This window comes from Gavia stellata, chromosome 8 (assembly GCF_030936135.1).
Source record: "Gavia stellata isolate bGavSte3 chromosome 8, bGavSte3.hap2, whole genome shotgun sequence".
Taxonomy (NCBI): Eukaryota; Metazoa; Chordata; class Aves; order Gaviiformes; family Gaviidae; genus Gavia; species Gavia stellata.
The window spans coordinates 18,467,976-18,480,660 of NC_082601.1; the positions used below are offsets into that span (position 1 = coordinate 18,467,976).

Consider the following 12,685-nt stretch of genomic DNA (forward strand, 5'->3'; position numbering starts at 1 on the left):
GATTAAGAGTGCTAGGCCTCATTGGGGGATTTAGGAACAGCTAATTGCAGACTGGTAATTGAAGACAGCTTGGAGTCTCTGGAAATGTCAAGGAATGAGAGACGAGCTTAGATGCTCCTGTGCATTTAAATATGCAGCGTCGGCTCAGCCAGAGCCGTAATGAGGGGAGAGATTTCTGGTTTTCCCTCCCTCAGAGGACCTTGTACAGCTGCTGGGGGGAGTGGAGCAGGGGGAGCACTAACCTTACCTTGCCTCAGAGCCTCCTGCTCCCCTCAAGGCAAAGGGGAGGTAGGGGGGACACAAGCATGGGGGGGTACTGAGAGTGGGAATTCTCAGGCTTGGGAGCTTGGCATTTTCCCCTCTCAAAAGCTGTGTCCTTTTAACCTGCCAGACCCCTGTGCTGCTGCACAATGTCACAGGGGTCTGAGCTCAGGAGCCAGCTGTGGGGCAGTAGTGAGGGGATGGATAAAGCTTGTGGCCAAACTTGTGATCACTGCAGCCACCTGGTACTCCCTGAGGAGCAGTGAGGGGCTGAGACCCTCTCAGGAGAGACTGGGAAGCCCCCCTCGCTGCCAGTCACAGGGCCCAGCAGTGTCTGGGGTTGCAGGGATGGGGGATTCACATCAGGTTTGGAGCTCAGAGGTAGAGCAGCAGGGCCAAGTCAGGGATATATCACCACAGGGCCTCGGTGAAGGATCCCAGCTCTTTTCCTAGTTTGAAATTCCTCCAGCAGCAACACATCTCCTCGCTATGCCTCACAGTGGATGTCCCATCTGCTCCACCCCACGTTGCAGCAGGGGAGGTGTGCACAAGCTGCATGATGCAGCCTGCAGTGGATTCAGCCTGCTCCAGGGAGGTCTCTTCTCAGGCCAGAGCATCCTTCTCTTGCTCCCCAAGGGTGTGTGGGGCTGCTGGAGGCACCCTGGGTGGCAGTGGGTCCCCAGGATGCATAGTCACCCGTGAAAGGCAGGGGGGTTCTGCCTGGAGCTCATGGAGAAACAGCTCTGTGGGACTCCCCTTGCCCTACTGCTCTGTCTGCAGAGCAGACTCCATGCACTGGACATGCTGGCCATGGCACTGGGGCATGGAGGAGCGATGGGCAGCTGGAGAAGCCAGCCTGGCAAGCCGTGCCTCCTCCTGCCGGACAAACAGTGGGGGAGCTGTGCTCTTGCTATTAAGAGTTGGCAGCATCCCCCACAGTGACTCGGAGCTGCTCTGTGGGGAGGAAACCACTCTGGATGATGTAGACTTGGCGCCTACGTGGCTGGTGAAGGACCTGCCTCAGCCCAGCTTTCTGCGCAAGCCCTTCTCCTCCGTTTGGCTGCAAGGATGATGGATAACGTGTTCCTGAAGGCAGATGGAAGTGGGAGGACTCTCTTCTGCCTCTGTGGGAGCTACTCGGACTCTGGCTCTGTCGCAGCTTTAGGCTGTTGCTGCTCTGCTGAATTGGGGATGACTTGTGGGTGCAGGTTTCTGGTCCCCTCCCTGTTCCATGGCACTTCGGTCACAGCTGCTGGTGGGATGTCTACGGGGGAAGACGTGGACAAAGTGACCCAGGGAGATGGCACCAAATGGCAGAGGGAGCATGAGGGGTCCTAGACTAAATTGGCTGATGAGATATTTGTACCCAGGGAGGGGCAGGACAGCCACCACAGGGTCTCAGCTGATGGTAGATGCATCCAGGTTGGGGTGGGAACCTGAAAGAGGCTTTGAGCTCTGCCTGTGCCCAGGGTAGCCCAGTGGCAAGCATGAGACCAAGGGAGGTGGAACAGCAGACAGTTTGGTCCCCGCAGTAGCCAAAACATGGCCTGTGGCATTGCCTAGCTGGTGGGTATGGGACTGAGGAGCACAGACTGGGGACAGTTCTGCGCCGAGAAGCTGGGACGGGTGGAGAAGGGGAACCAGATGCCTTGGAGCCCTGCCGTGGTGGTTAGTCCTTCTGGCACGGAGCCTGGCAGAGTGGAGGGCCAGGGCTGCCTAGGCTGGGGCATTACCTCCAGCTCACTGAGAGCTGAGCATAGAGGTTGCCCTGTGCTGTGTCCCCTGCCTGTCTCACAGTCCTGTGTCACCCCTGAGGACTGAGCTCCTTGGTGGACAGCCAGGCAGCACCAAGCTGTGGCGCAGGGCAGTTGTGGGGAGACTGCCCTAGGGAGACTGCCCCCAGGCTGGACCTGGTGCCGGTCCCTCATGAGAAGTCCTGCATTAGAGCATAATCTGGCATTAGCGCATTAATCCAGTCCTCCCTGCTGCCCAGTCCCTGCCCTCAGCAGAGTCCAGCCCAAGGTCTCAGTGTACAGCTGGGCAGTAGCGGCACCAGGACACTGTCTCCCTGGCAGCCCTTGCCTGGGCACCAGAGAGCAGGTGGCAGCAGGGGCAAGGTTTGGGGCTCCATCTAGAACATCCCTGTGTCTGGGGAGGGCAGCGAGCAGGGAAGAAACCCAAAGTGTACAAAGGCCCCCGCAAGAGCATCCAGGACCTGGGGGAAGAGAAGTCCAGGCCCGGGGGGTTTATGGTGGCAGTACAACCCCAGCCCTGAGCACATTGACAAGGGAGAAAGCAGCATCTGTTGGAAGCGTCATGGTTGGTTCCTTGGAGGGGCTTCACAAGGGGTTTTGGAGCTCAACTGCCTGCACCTGCGGGCTCCGGCTGAGCCGCACTAAGTCACACAGCACTTTGCAGGGAGCCAGGCCAAGAGAAGGTGGCGTCTGGAGAGAGGACGTGAGTCAGCAGCTTGGGGGGGGGGGCGAGCCGAGCAGCCAGCACTGCCTGGATGAGGAGAGGAGGAAATAGGTGGGAACTGGGAGAGCTGGAGGGGGAATAGGGGTGGGCAGGGAGGCAGCCTGCATTCCCCTGGGTAGATGTGACCTGGCTGTGCTGCGAAAGCTCTTCCCAGTGTGAGAAATGAAGCAAATGGCAACGTGGTTCTGCTAAAATAGGAGAGGTGCTACTCCATCCCCCTCTGATCCCTTACTGTGGGGCTGGGAAGCTTTGGGGGAGTTGCAGGGCAGGGCTCAATCCTGCCCTCTTGCTGGCTAAGCAAAGCCAGAGACAAAGATACATATTTTTTTTTTAAGTAGGAAAAAAACCTTCTGTCTTTAATCACAAGGCAGCAGAAGAAGCTGCCAGGCCACGCTCTCTGCTCCCTTGCTCTTCCCAGTGCAGGCTGAGGCCCTTTGGGACTGCCTTGCCCCATCTCACCCTGGGCAGGGCATCCAAGGACCCCCTGCAGGTAGATCTGGAGCCCGCAGGTGCACCGGGCACATGTACCCCACTGCTAGCCACCTGCGACCGGCTCCCGACCCAGCCGGTGCACCCCACTGCCAGGGATGGTGGTCCCCATTAGCCTCTCGGGCTGGGCACCCCTGGTTAGGGCCAGGGATGATGCTCTGCTGGGAGCCGTGCCGGGCTCAGCCCCGCTCGCCCATTGGCAGGATTTTGCTGCAGTCTGCTCAGAGCTGGCGGTTTCGGTGACTGAAGAAAGCGGCGCTGCTGGCGGGCTGGGTCAGATGGGGCTCTAGGGAGCGGGGAGGCTGGGTTGGGTGGGAGGTGATGCTCTGTCCCCGCTCTGGTAAGCACAACATGGGGTGGGGGGGCTGCTCCCAGTGGGGCCTGGGGATGGGAGCCTCCCGAGTTGCCATGGTGACTGCGGCTGCATCCTCAGGCAGGTGAGAGTGTTGCTGGTGCAGTCCTGCATGGGTGTCCCCCACCTTCCCTCCTAGCTGCCATCCCTGGGGAGTGCAGGGCTGGTTCCGGGCTTTTAGGGTGGCACTCTGGGGACAGAGCAGGGGGACCGTGCCAGATAAGCTCAGAGCAGAGCAAAGCAAGCCCTCAGCTGCAGCCTGTTGCATTGCGGGTGTGCGGTGGTCCTCCCTCTCCTAAAAAGGTAACTCCCCACTTTCCCCAGCATGTCTGTCCTCCGATCCAGCAGGCACACGGATTGCAAGACTGGGAATGAGGAGGGAACTGGGGTCACCTGGGCTTCCCTGGTACAGGCACTGGCAGAGGGACAGGAGGGACAAGAGTGGGATGGCACGGGGGGGAGCTACTAGTGACCCATATGCCTTAATCTGTGTCCTGCCCTGTGTCATGCAGTTACCTAAGCCCAGAAGCAGGCTCCCCCAGCAGGGGCACGGCCCCCTGCCCCAGCTCTGAGGGAGCAAGCTGTGGCCAGCCCCCTCATTTTGCCCTTTCAAGGCCAAGATTGGGGCGGGGGGGTGTGTGTGTATGTGTGTGTGTCTCCAGCCTGAGTGTTGGTTTGCATGGGAGTAACTTCTTCCCGCCCCCCCCCCCCCCCCCGCCCTTCACCTCCTGCAGTCCTTGGGGACCAGGCTGTGCAATGCTCAGGGACCCTGGAAGGACAGACTCCCCCCAGGAGGGACACACACCCCGCAGTCCCTGCAGCTCCTTTCCCATACATGGGCTCCCCACTGGCAGCATCAGGGTGCCCCACCCCACAGCCTGAGCCCTTCCCAGAGGAGACACTGACATCAGATCCCCCTCCCTTAAGCTGATTAGCTTAGACGTGAGGACACGTCTGAGCAGATGCCACCAAGGCCATGAGAGTGACCAGCCCCTGGAGGGACACAGAGGATACATCACAGAGCCCCCAGGTCTGGGGGCTGCTCTGAGCTCTGGGGCAGAGGGAGAGGGGCTGGGGGCTGACAACCCCCTCCATGGGCTGCGTAATTGCAGGGCATCCCCCTACACAGCTGATCTGATCCCTGCTGTAAGCCTGGCCCCCAGCCCTGGCACCCTGGACCCCTGATGGGGGTGGGATGGGGAGCACAGCCCCTAGAGGGGCAGTCAGAGGGCAGCCCCTGAGCCCACACCAGCCACCGTGGGCACCAGTGGATCCATGGGCATGTTCCTGAAGTTGGGCAAATAGTGCTTCCCCACTCACCCCTGCATCAATGTCGCACATGAGCCTGGCTCCACGGCCCGGAACCTCCCGCTCCTGGCACAGCACAGCCCAGCAGGGTCACCCGCTGCAGAATCAGGCCATGCTGGGCCCAGTGCATTGCCCCAGGCTGGTTACACAGGGCTCTGTGGGTCACGAGAGATCTGGCTCCTGGCATACCAAATCCCCCTGGATCATGGCAGGGTGGCAGATATCCCGCCAGGCCACCTCTTTGTCTCCAACTGCCACATCCCCCTTACCAGCCTGGGAACAGGGTATGTGGCTTCCCTGGAGGGGTGTCTCAAGAAGCCCAGAGGTTTCCAGCTCTGCCCTATCTCCTGCAGGGCCTGTAAGAGCCAGAGGTGATGCTCAGAGAAAAGACAGTGAGCAGCACAAGGCAGGGTGGCCACATCCTCCCCATCCCAGCCCTGCAGGTGCTCTGGCTCGGATGGGAAGGGGCTTGCTGGGTGGTTTCCCCTCTCGCCATCTCTCTGCAGACACGAGAGGACACAGGTCACAGCACCTCTCTGTTTTATTGAACACCAATCCCTCCCCTTAGCCAGCGCAGAGCCCAGCACGCCCAGCTCTTCTGCATCCACTGGGCCAAAGTCCTGCTCTGGACGATGGGGGCACCTCCTTGGACTCGGCGGGGAGAGACCCAGGGCTGCCCCTCGGTGCCCAGGGCTCCCAACCCTGCTATCATCCCTTCTCCTGCTCCACCTCCCACCCAGCCTTGTCCCTGGCAATGTCCCCACCCATGGAGGGTGTCCCACCAAGCCCTGCATGCAAGGGGCTAAGCCACAGTAAAACTGTACCATTAAACTTGGAAGTGACCAGCAGGACACAGGTTCGCATGCAGGGTGTCGGGGACCATCCCCCTCTGTGACGTGGTCCTCAGGCACTGGGGAGAACGCAGAGTTGCAGGGGCCAGGCTCTGCTGCCTCAGGGCTCTGGCCTTGCCTTGAGGGCTAGCAATGCCCCCCATGCCTGCCCCTGGCACCTCCAATCCCACAGCCCTGCCCCGGGCAGGAGTTAACCCATGAAGGGCATCTACTCTCCAGACCAAGGCTTCTCCTGAGGTCTGGAGGAAGCCACCATCAGCAGGAGGTAGAGAAGGGATGGAGGAAAGGAAGGCTTTGGAGACAAAGGTGGGGGACCAAGGAGTGGCAAGGAGGGTCCCCTTTTCCTGCCCCTGCCGAGTGGAACCCTCACCCATGGATAGAGCTACCCTGGGGCCCCAGCTCCTGACTCCTCTCTGCAAGGAGAGGGGAAGGCAGGCACAGGCTGGGGACCGAGCTAAGGACGTTCATGGGGTAGGAGGCATGTTGCAAAGGAAAGGGGGGACACGGTCTCTGCCAGGAGGAGACCCCACGTTTTTTCCTTCCATTCACACCCACATCCGTTCCCCGGATTATGGATCCCTCCTCACCCTAAATTTAGATGGCTTCTCTCCTCCAGCCTACCACATCAGGGAACCAGCCCAACTACCCTGCAAGCACCCCTCGCCCCCCACGCCACTCTCCAAATCTAAAAGGAGGCAACTGAGAGCAGGGCACGATCCCACCCCCCCATCCCTCCCTGCCGAGCTCCCCAGCTCCACAGCCCCACGCTGCCAGGGACAGGGAGGTCCACCTGGCATGGCTGAGCCTCTAATGGTAATGGTTGTTCATGTTGTTGAGGTGGGAGGCTGCCATGGCGCTGAACGGGGCAGAGGGCTGCAGCCCGTGCCCGGGGTAGAGGGACGGGCTGGAACCAGGCCAGTAGGAGAAGCTGGCTGGCGTCACCCCCGAGGTCATGAGGTTGAGTTTGGAGATGCCCGAGAAGGGCAGGGGGGCCAGGTTGCCCTGAAATTTGTAGAGGGTGTGATCGGGGCCAGCCGGCTGGCACACCTGCGCCAGCCCATGGAAGTCGAACTTGTAGGCGTAGCGCTTGCCGTGGACCTTGGTCATGATGTTCTTGTCATAGTAGTAGCGCAGCGCCCGGCTCAGCTTGTCGTAATTCATGTTGGGTTTGCTCTTCCGCTCACCCCAGCGCCGCGCCACCTCGTCGGGGTCGATCAGCTTGAACTCCCCGTTCGTGCCTTCCCAGGCGATGCAGTTCAGGTTGGCCCGGTCTGAGAGCAGCTCCAGCAGGAACTGCCACAGTTGGATCTGCCCGCTGCCTGCAAGGCCGGGCCCCAGAGAGGTTAAAGCTCCCTCTCATGGCACAAGGAGAGGGACAAGATGTGCCCTGGTCTCCTTGACCCCCCACTATGTTGCCACCTCCCAGACCCAGGTTTCAGATGCACCTCATTGCATCTTCTCTGCTCTAGAGACACAGAAGATGGTAATGAGGTTGTGTCTCCTTTGCATCATCCCTACCCCATCCTGCCCCCCCAAGCAAGAGGAGGAGAGGACGCCCCTGCACCTCGGGACAGGGGTAGAATAGCTCAGAGGTCAACACAGGCTGCAGTGGGTCTTGATCCAGGGTCCCCACATCCCTCCCACCCTCATTCACACCCTGCCGAAGATTAATACCTGCTCATTTGCTTTGGTGTGAGGATCTGGCCTGGCTCTTTCATCTGCAGCCACAAGAAGGAGGTATCTTGGCAGTATGCAGATCTAGCCCAACACCAATATTCCCCACTGCCACCTCTGCTTGAAAGTGGGCTGGTGTCACAGCACAGCCCCTGCCCATTTCTAGGGGCACTGTGCCCTGCAAGGATGTCTCCATGGTGAGCTGAAGTTGGGGTGCAACACTGCTCTGACCTGCATCCTTGGCAGGTGCAGGCAGGTATAGGGGAAGGAGAGACCAGGACAGGGCAGGACGTGCTGTAGCTCTGAATCAGGCACCAATGTTCCTTACTTCCAGAGGAAAAACTGTCCTCTCTGAGCCATGGCCATTGCACCCACAGCCTGCGCTGAGGAGCACCCTTGGTGGGTGCCCAAGATGCCCCTGTGCCAGGCTGTGCACACACAGGAGCCTGGCACACCTGGACATGCCCATGGTAAGGCACGAGGACAGGCTCCACTGAGTCTGGCCAGAGGTCATGAGAGGAGAGGGTCCCTGAACCTTAGGGTGACAAGCAGTCCCACCTCTGGGACCCAGCCACCCTGCAGAGCAGCCCTGACTTACCTAGACACCCCCACACTCCACACCCCCTCCTCCCTGCACATCCCTGCTCCCGACCCCAGCCCTTGTGGTACAGGCTCTTCCCATGGCAGAGGAAGTGTCTTTGCATTTCATCCTCCTCCCTGTGTTTTTCCACCACTGTTTTGTCTAAAGGTGCTTGGATCCCATACAGAGGTTTAGCACCCATGACCCCTGCAGCAGGCAGTCCCACAGCTCAGCTACATTTTACACAAAGAACCACCTTGTCCTGCTTGCTTTGCACCCACATAAAATGTTCTGCCCCCCCAATTCTTGCTCTGGAAGAAGCAGGGAACAGCTGTTCCCCATCCATCCCCATTCCAACAATGCTCGCTCAGACATCCCGATCCAGGCAGACGAGCCCAGGTCTTTCCAAGGTAATGTATTTCCAAATCCCCCATCCTGGGACCGAGGTGGGGGATCTCTCCTCTCTAGGGTACATCCACAGCCCTCACCTCTTCTCCATCCCCGCAGCCCCTACCTTGGGCTCCTGCTATCCCCCACCCATGGGGTTCCCCACCCCATGAAAGGAGGGCAGGGAGGTGGAGTGGGTGCAGCTGGGTGGGGTGGTGAGGATCAATCCTGCCTGCCGCAGGCTGCTATGCTGCAGTGCCCGGCAGCTCCCTGAGGAAACCTCCAGGTCCTTCTCAATGCAGCACCGTGCACAGAGGATGGCTGGGGCAAAGCCCGCAGCGCAGAGGCAAAAGGGGCCCCTCCGACCCAGCTTTGTCCCCCCTCCCACCCCTAAACCAGGGCTCCCCTTTTCCTGCTCAGAGCATCCCCTGACCCCTGACTCCTTGCTGGGCAGGCAAGCTACTTGGCCCAAACACCACAGCACTGGTCCCATGTCTGCCCGATGACCAGCCTGGCTGTGCTCCCCAGCATGCTCCAAGCTGCTCCCTGGCCAGCCCTTGGCCGATCCCTGGGATCCCTGGACAACTTTACCCGGACGGATGGCTCTGGCTCCCTAGGATCCATCATCTCCCGGCCGACCCCTGCCCTGCCCGAGCTCCAGCCCTGCACCGGCAGCTCCATCCCGGCTTGTATCCAACCTCACTCCCCTGCTCCCAGGCACGGCTTCCCCAAGCCAGGATTAGCCCCTCCAGCTCCCGGGCTGGCTGGCAGCTCCCTCCCCGTCGGATGTCCCCGGAGCACCGGGGCGACCCGAGCTGGGACCCCGCACGCGCCCGGCCCCATTGTGGGGCTCCGGGGGGGCCGGGGGTGCTGGGCGCCCCGCTCCCCTCCACTGCAACGGGGCGGCGGCTCCTTGCCGTCGGGGCTCGGCCGCTCTCCCCGTGGGTTTTGGCAGCGGGATGCTCCCAGCCCGAGCCGCCCGCAGCAGCAGGGAGCGGGGCTCCCCCGTGGCCGTGTCCCGCGTGGGCAGTGCCCGGCACATGGACGGGAAGGGGTCCCCGATGGTTGCGGGACAGGGGAGGGTGCTTGTGCCCCCGGGGGGTGCCCGCTCCGGGCGGGCCGAGGGGAGCGGGGCCGGTCCCGGGGAAGGGGCAGTGGTGCTCTTACCTTTCTGCACGCCCGGGCTGAGGGACCCCCACGCCTGGCTCTTCCCGTCTTTGAACAAAGTTTCCCCGACTGGATCTGGGTGGGAAAAAGGGGCGAGGGTGGGGGTGCAGGAGGGGGGGCCGGGGCCAGGAGGGACCGCGACCCCCCGGCGCCCACCCGCGGGCAGCCTCCCCGCAGCCCCCGGCCGCTCCCCCTCGCGTGCCCCGCCGCCGTGGCGAAGCCAGGAAACGCGTCCAGGAAAAAGGAAATCCGATTTCCGACCAAGCTGGGGAAGCTTTTAAATAGGAATAGAAAATCCCGCGGGCTGGGGTAGGGAGAAGAGAGGGAGAGAGGGAGAGAGCTGCGGGGCAGGGGGAGAGGGAGAGGAGGCGGGTGGGGAGGAAGGATGGTTGGCAGGAGCGGTAGGGTGGAAGGAAGGACAAGCCTGGGTGTTTGGGGAGCAGACGGCTGGGAAAAGGAGAGATAGATGGAGAGACAGATGAAAGGAAGGAGAGATGGGTGGGTAGGTGGAAGGACAGAAGGGAGGATGGGTGGGTAGATGGAGGGAAGGATGAGAAGAAGGAGGGTGAGAGGTGGACGGATGGAAGGAAGGGCAGGTAATGGGTAAGATGGTGGAAGAATGGGCTGATGGAAGGGAGAGAGGGTAGATAGAGGGGATGGCTGGTAGCGGGGACAGAAAGAGGGATGGAGGGACAAGTGGGTGGGGTGGAAGGATGGATAGAAGCACAGGGGAAGGGTGGGTGAGTGGAAGGATGGGTTGGAAGGACAGAAAGGTGGATGGAGGGACAGAAGGACAGGGGGATGGTGGGTGGATGAAGGATGGAAGGGAGGACGGGTGTGGGGGCATGGAAGGCTGCGAGGGTGGCTGGAAGGAAAGAGGAAGGGATGGTTGGGGGGCTGGAAGGAAGGAAGGGAGGATGGATGGAGGGAGAGGGGAAGGCAGGGTGGGCGCTGGAGGGAGACGGGGCAGAGAAGGGCCCCGGGGCGGTGGCGGGGCAGGGTGGGTGGGGGCTGGGGTGCTGTGCGGTGCACGGCGCTGCGGCGAGGCAGCGGCCGGGGTCTCCGCCCGTACCTGGCAGGTACATGTTGAGCAGCAGTGGCACCGCTCCGGCGCCGTGTCTCATGGCAGCTGTGGGGGCGGCCCGCGGGCTACATGTTTTAATATTCCTGCCCCTATTATTATTATTATTATTCCACTTTATCAGGGAGCAGCTGATGGCGAATAAATGGCAGCGGGACGGGCAGGGGACGGGCAGGGGACGGGGGAGGCGGGGGGGGGGGGGAGTTTCCAGGCAACTCGCAGGGGCTCGGGGCCCCGGCTCCAGCAATTTCCTCCGCTGTAATTAAAGCGGGCGCTGCCCCCCCCCTGCTATCGGGCCCGCATCAGACTTTAATCACGGCCGCGGGTTTCTATGGAGAGCGGCTCGGGCCGCTTCCTGCCTCTTCCGCCTCCTTAACTCTTCGCAAACACGGCGCTGCCATCCCAGCTGGGAGCGGGGCTCGGACACTGCTTGGAGACTGCCCAGGCTCGGCCTCCCACCACCGCCACCAGCATCCCACACCCCGACCCGCATGGCTGGCCGGCGGGCACGGCGGTCCCCGCGCTGCCGGCATCGCCTGGCCCTCTGCATCTCACCGCACGGCATCGGCATCGTCCCGCCTGCCTCCGTCCCTCCGAGCCACCCATGCTGTCGGCCATGCGGCTCCCTGCCTGCCCCTTCCCCAGCTCCAGGGTCCTCAGCACAGTCCTGGGGTCCCCTTGCTGCTCCCAGTGTGGGTCAGTTGTGTCCCCACTACAACCCTCCAGCTCTGGGACCCCGATGCTGAGGTCCCTTTACAGTGCCCAGAGCTCTGGGGTGGGTAAGTGTGTTGACAGCAGTTGGTGGCACCAGGATGTACCACAGCTCTGCCACCTCCCTGGCTTCTCTGTGCCCTTCTGGACAGTCCCTGCCTTGAGGAGGGTTAAGCCTGTGACCATCCTAGGGTCCCCAGCCCTGTCCCAATCTCTTGCCCATCTTTATTAGGACCTGTAGAAGCTGGGTGACACCTAACACCCACCCAAACCTGCATGGCCCCATCTCCACCAGCTTGTCCTGGGTGTTGTGAAGATGGGAGGGCAATTCGGCGAGAAACTTGTAACAGGGAAAGGGTCTGGGGTGACCTCGGCTCCCAAAAGACACATTTGGCCAGGTTTTTCCCCATCACCCATGGCTCCAGCTGCTACATGCAGCTGCAGGGTCCCGGCGGCCCCTCTGTTGGCACACCACAGCTTGAGGCAGCCAGACAGTGTGCCAGCAGCGGGCACCAGCTCTGCTCCACAAGTCCAATGCCATACAGCCAAGCCGCCCATCAGCCCACGACCTTTCCTGTGGTGTTTGATTGATGTCTAGTAAAAGGATGAGTTCTCATGTTTGACTTAGCCAAATTTCTTGAAAGTGGTCGTCACGAGATGTGAATCCAATGGAAGCCAGGATATGGCCATGCCAGACCCATGGATATTATTTATACTGCAGCCAAAATGTGCTCTGCATAAGAAGAAGCCGCAGCCCACAGGGAGCAACACTCAGCCAGGGTGCCACAGCCCAACGTGGCTCTTCCTGGGTAGGAGTGTCCAAAGGGTTTAGGAAACAGGGGGTCCAATGGGTGCTGAGCTGGGCTCCGGGTGGTCCACCCCTGCTGCCCATCTCCATCGGGGACAGAGAGCAGAGGCTAGCAGGGGGAGACATGAGCAGAGCCCACGGTACTCCTCCACCAGCTCCCCACGAATCCTGTTTGCATGTTAACAGCCCTTAAAAAGTTTCTCTTCCCCCAGCTTGTCTCCTGAGCTCCCCTGAAGCCTGCAGCGGAGTGTCCCAGCTCTGTACAGCCCAACAGCCCTGGCTGCTCCCCCCATCCCTCTCCTCCCCAGCCCCTCAAGTGCAGCTCTCCCAGCAGCGGCTCTGCAGCCTCCCAGACTTGCTTTCGCTGCCTGAGTCACTAGAACAAACCGCAGGCAACGGAAAACAAGCCCCGGAGACAGCAGGGTGAGATGGGGAGGGGGCCAGACCCACCAAGCCCCTCTCCCCCCAGCAGCCCTGCTGACCAGGATCCTGCCCCAGCAAACCTGCATCATGGAGGGCACGGAGTGGGGGGTCCTGG

The 12,685-nt window shown here is 61.3% G+C and overlaps 1 protein-coding gene across 1 annotated transcript; it reads right to left on the minus strand.

Moving 5' to 3' along the window:
• Positions 1 to 6,524: 6,524 nt before the first annotated feature.
• FEV (FEV transcription factor, ETS family member) lies at positions 6,525 to 10,671 on the minus strand. Its single transcript, XM_059820661.1, has 3 exons — positions 10,620 to 10,671; positions 9,548 to 9,622; positions 6,525 to 7,058 (listed from the first exon to the last, which is right to left on the minus strand). The coding sequence occupies exons 1-3, from the start codon at positions 10,669 to 10,671 to the stop codon at positions 6,547 to 6,549; spliced, it is 639 nt and encodes a 212-aa protein (XP_059676644.1). The 3' UTR covers positions 6,525 to 6,546.
• Positions 10,672 to 12,685: the final 2,014 nt, after the last annotated feature.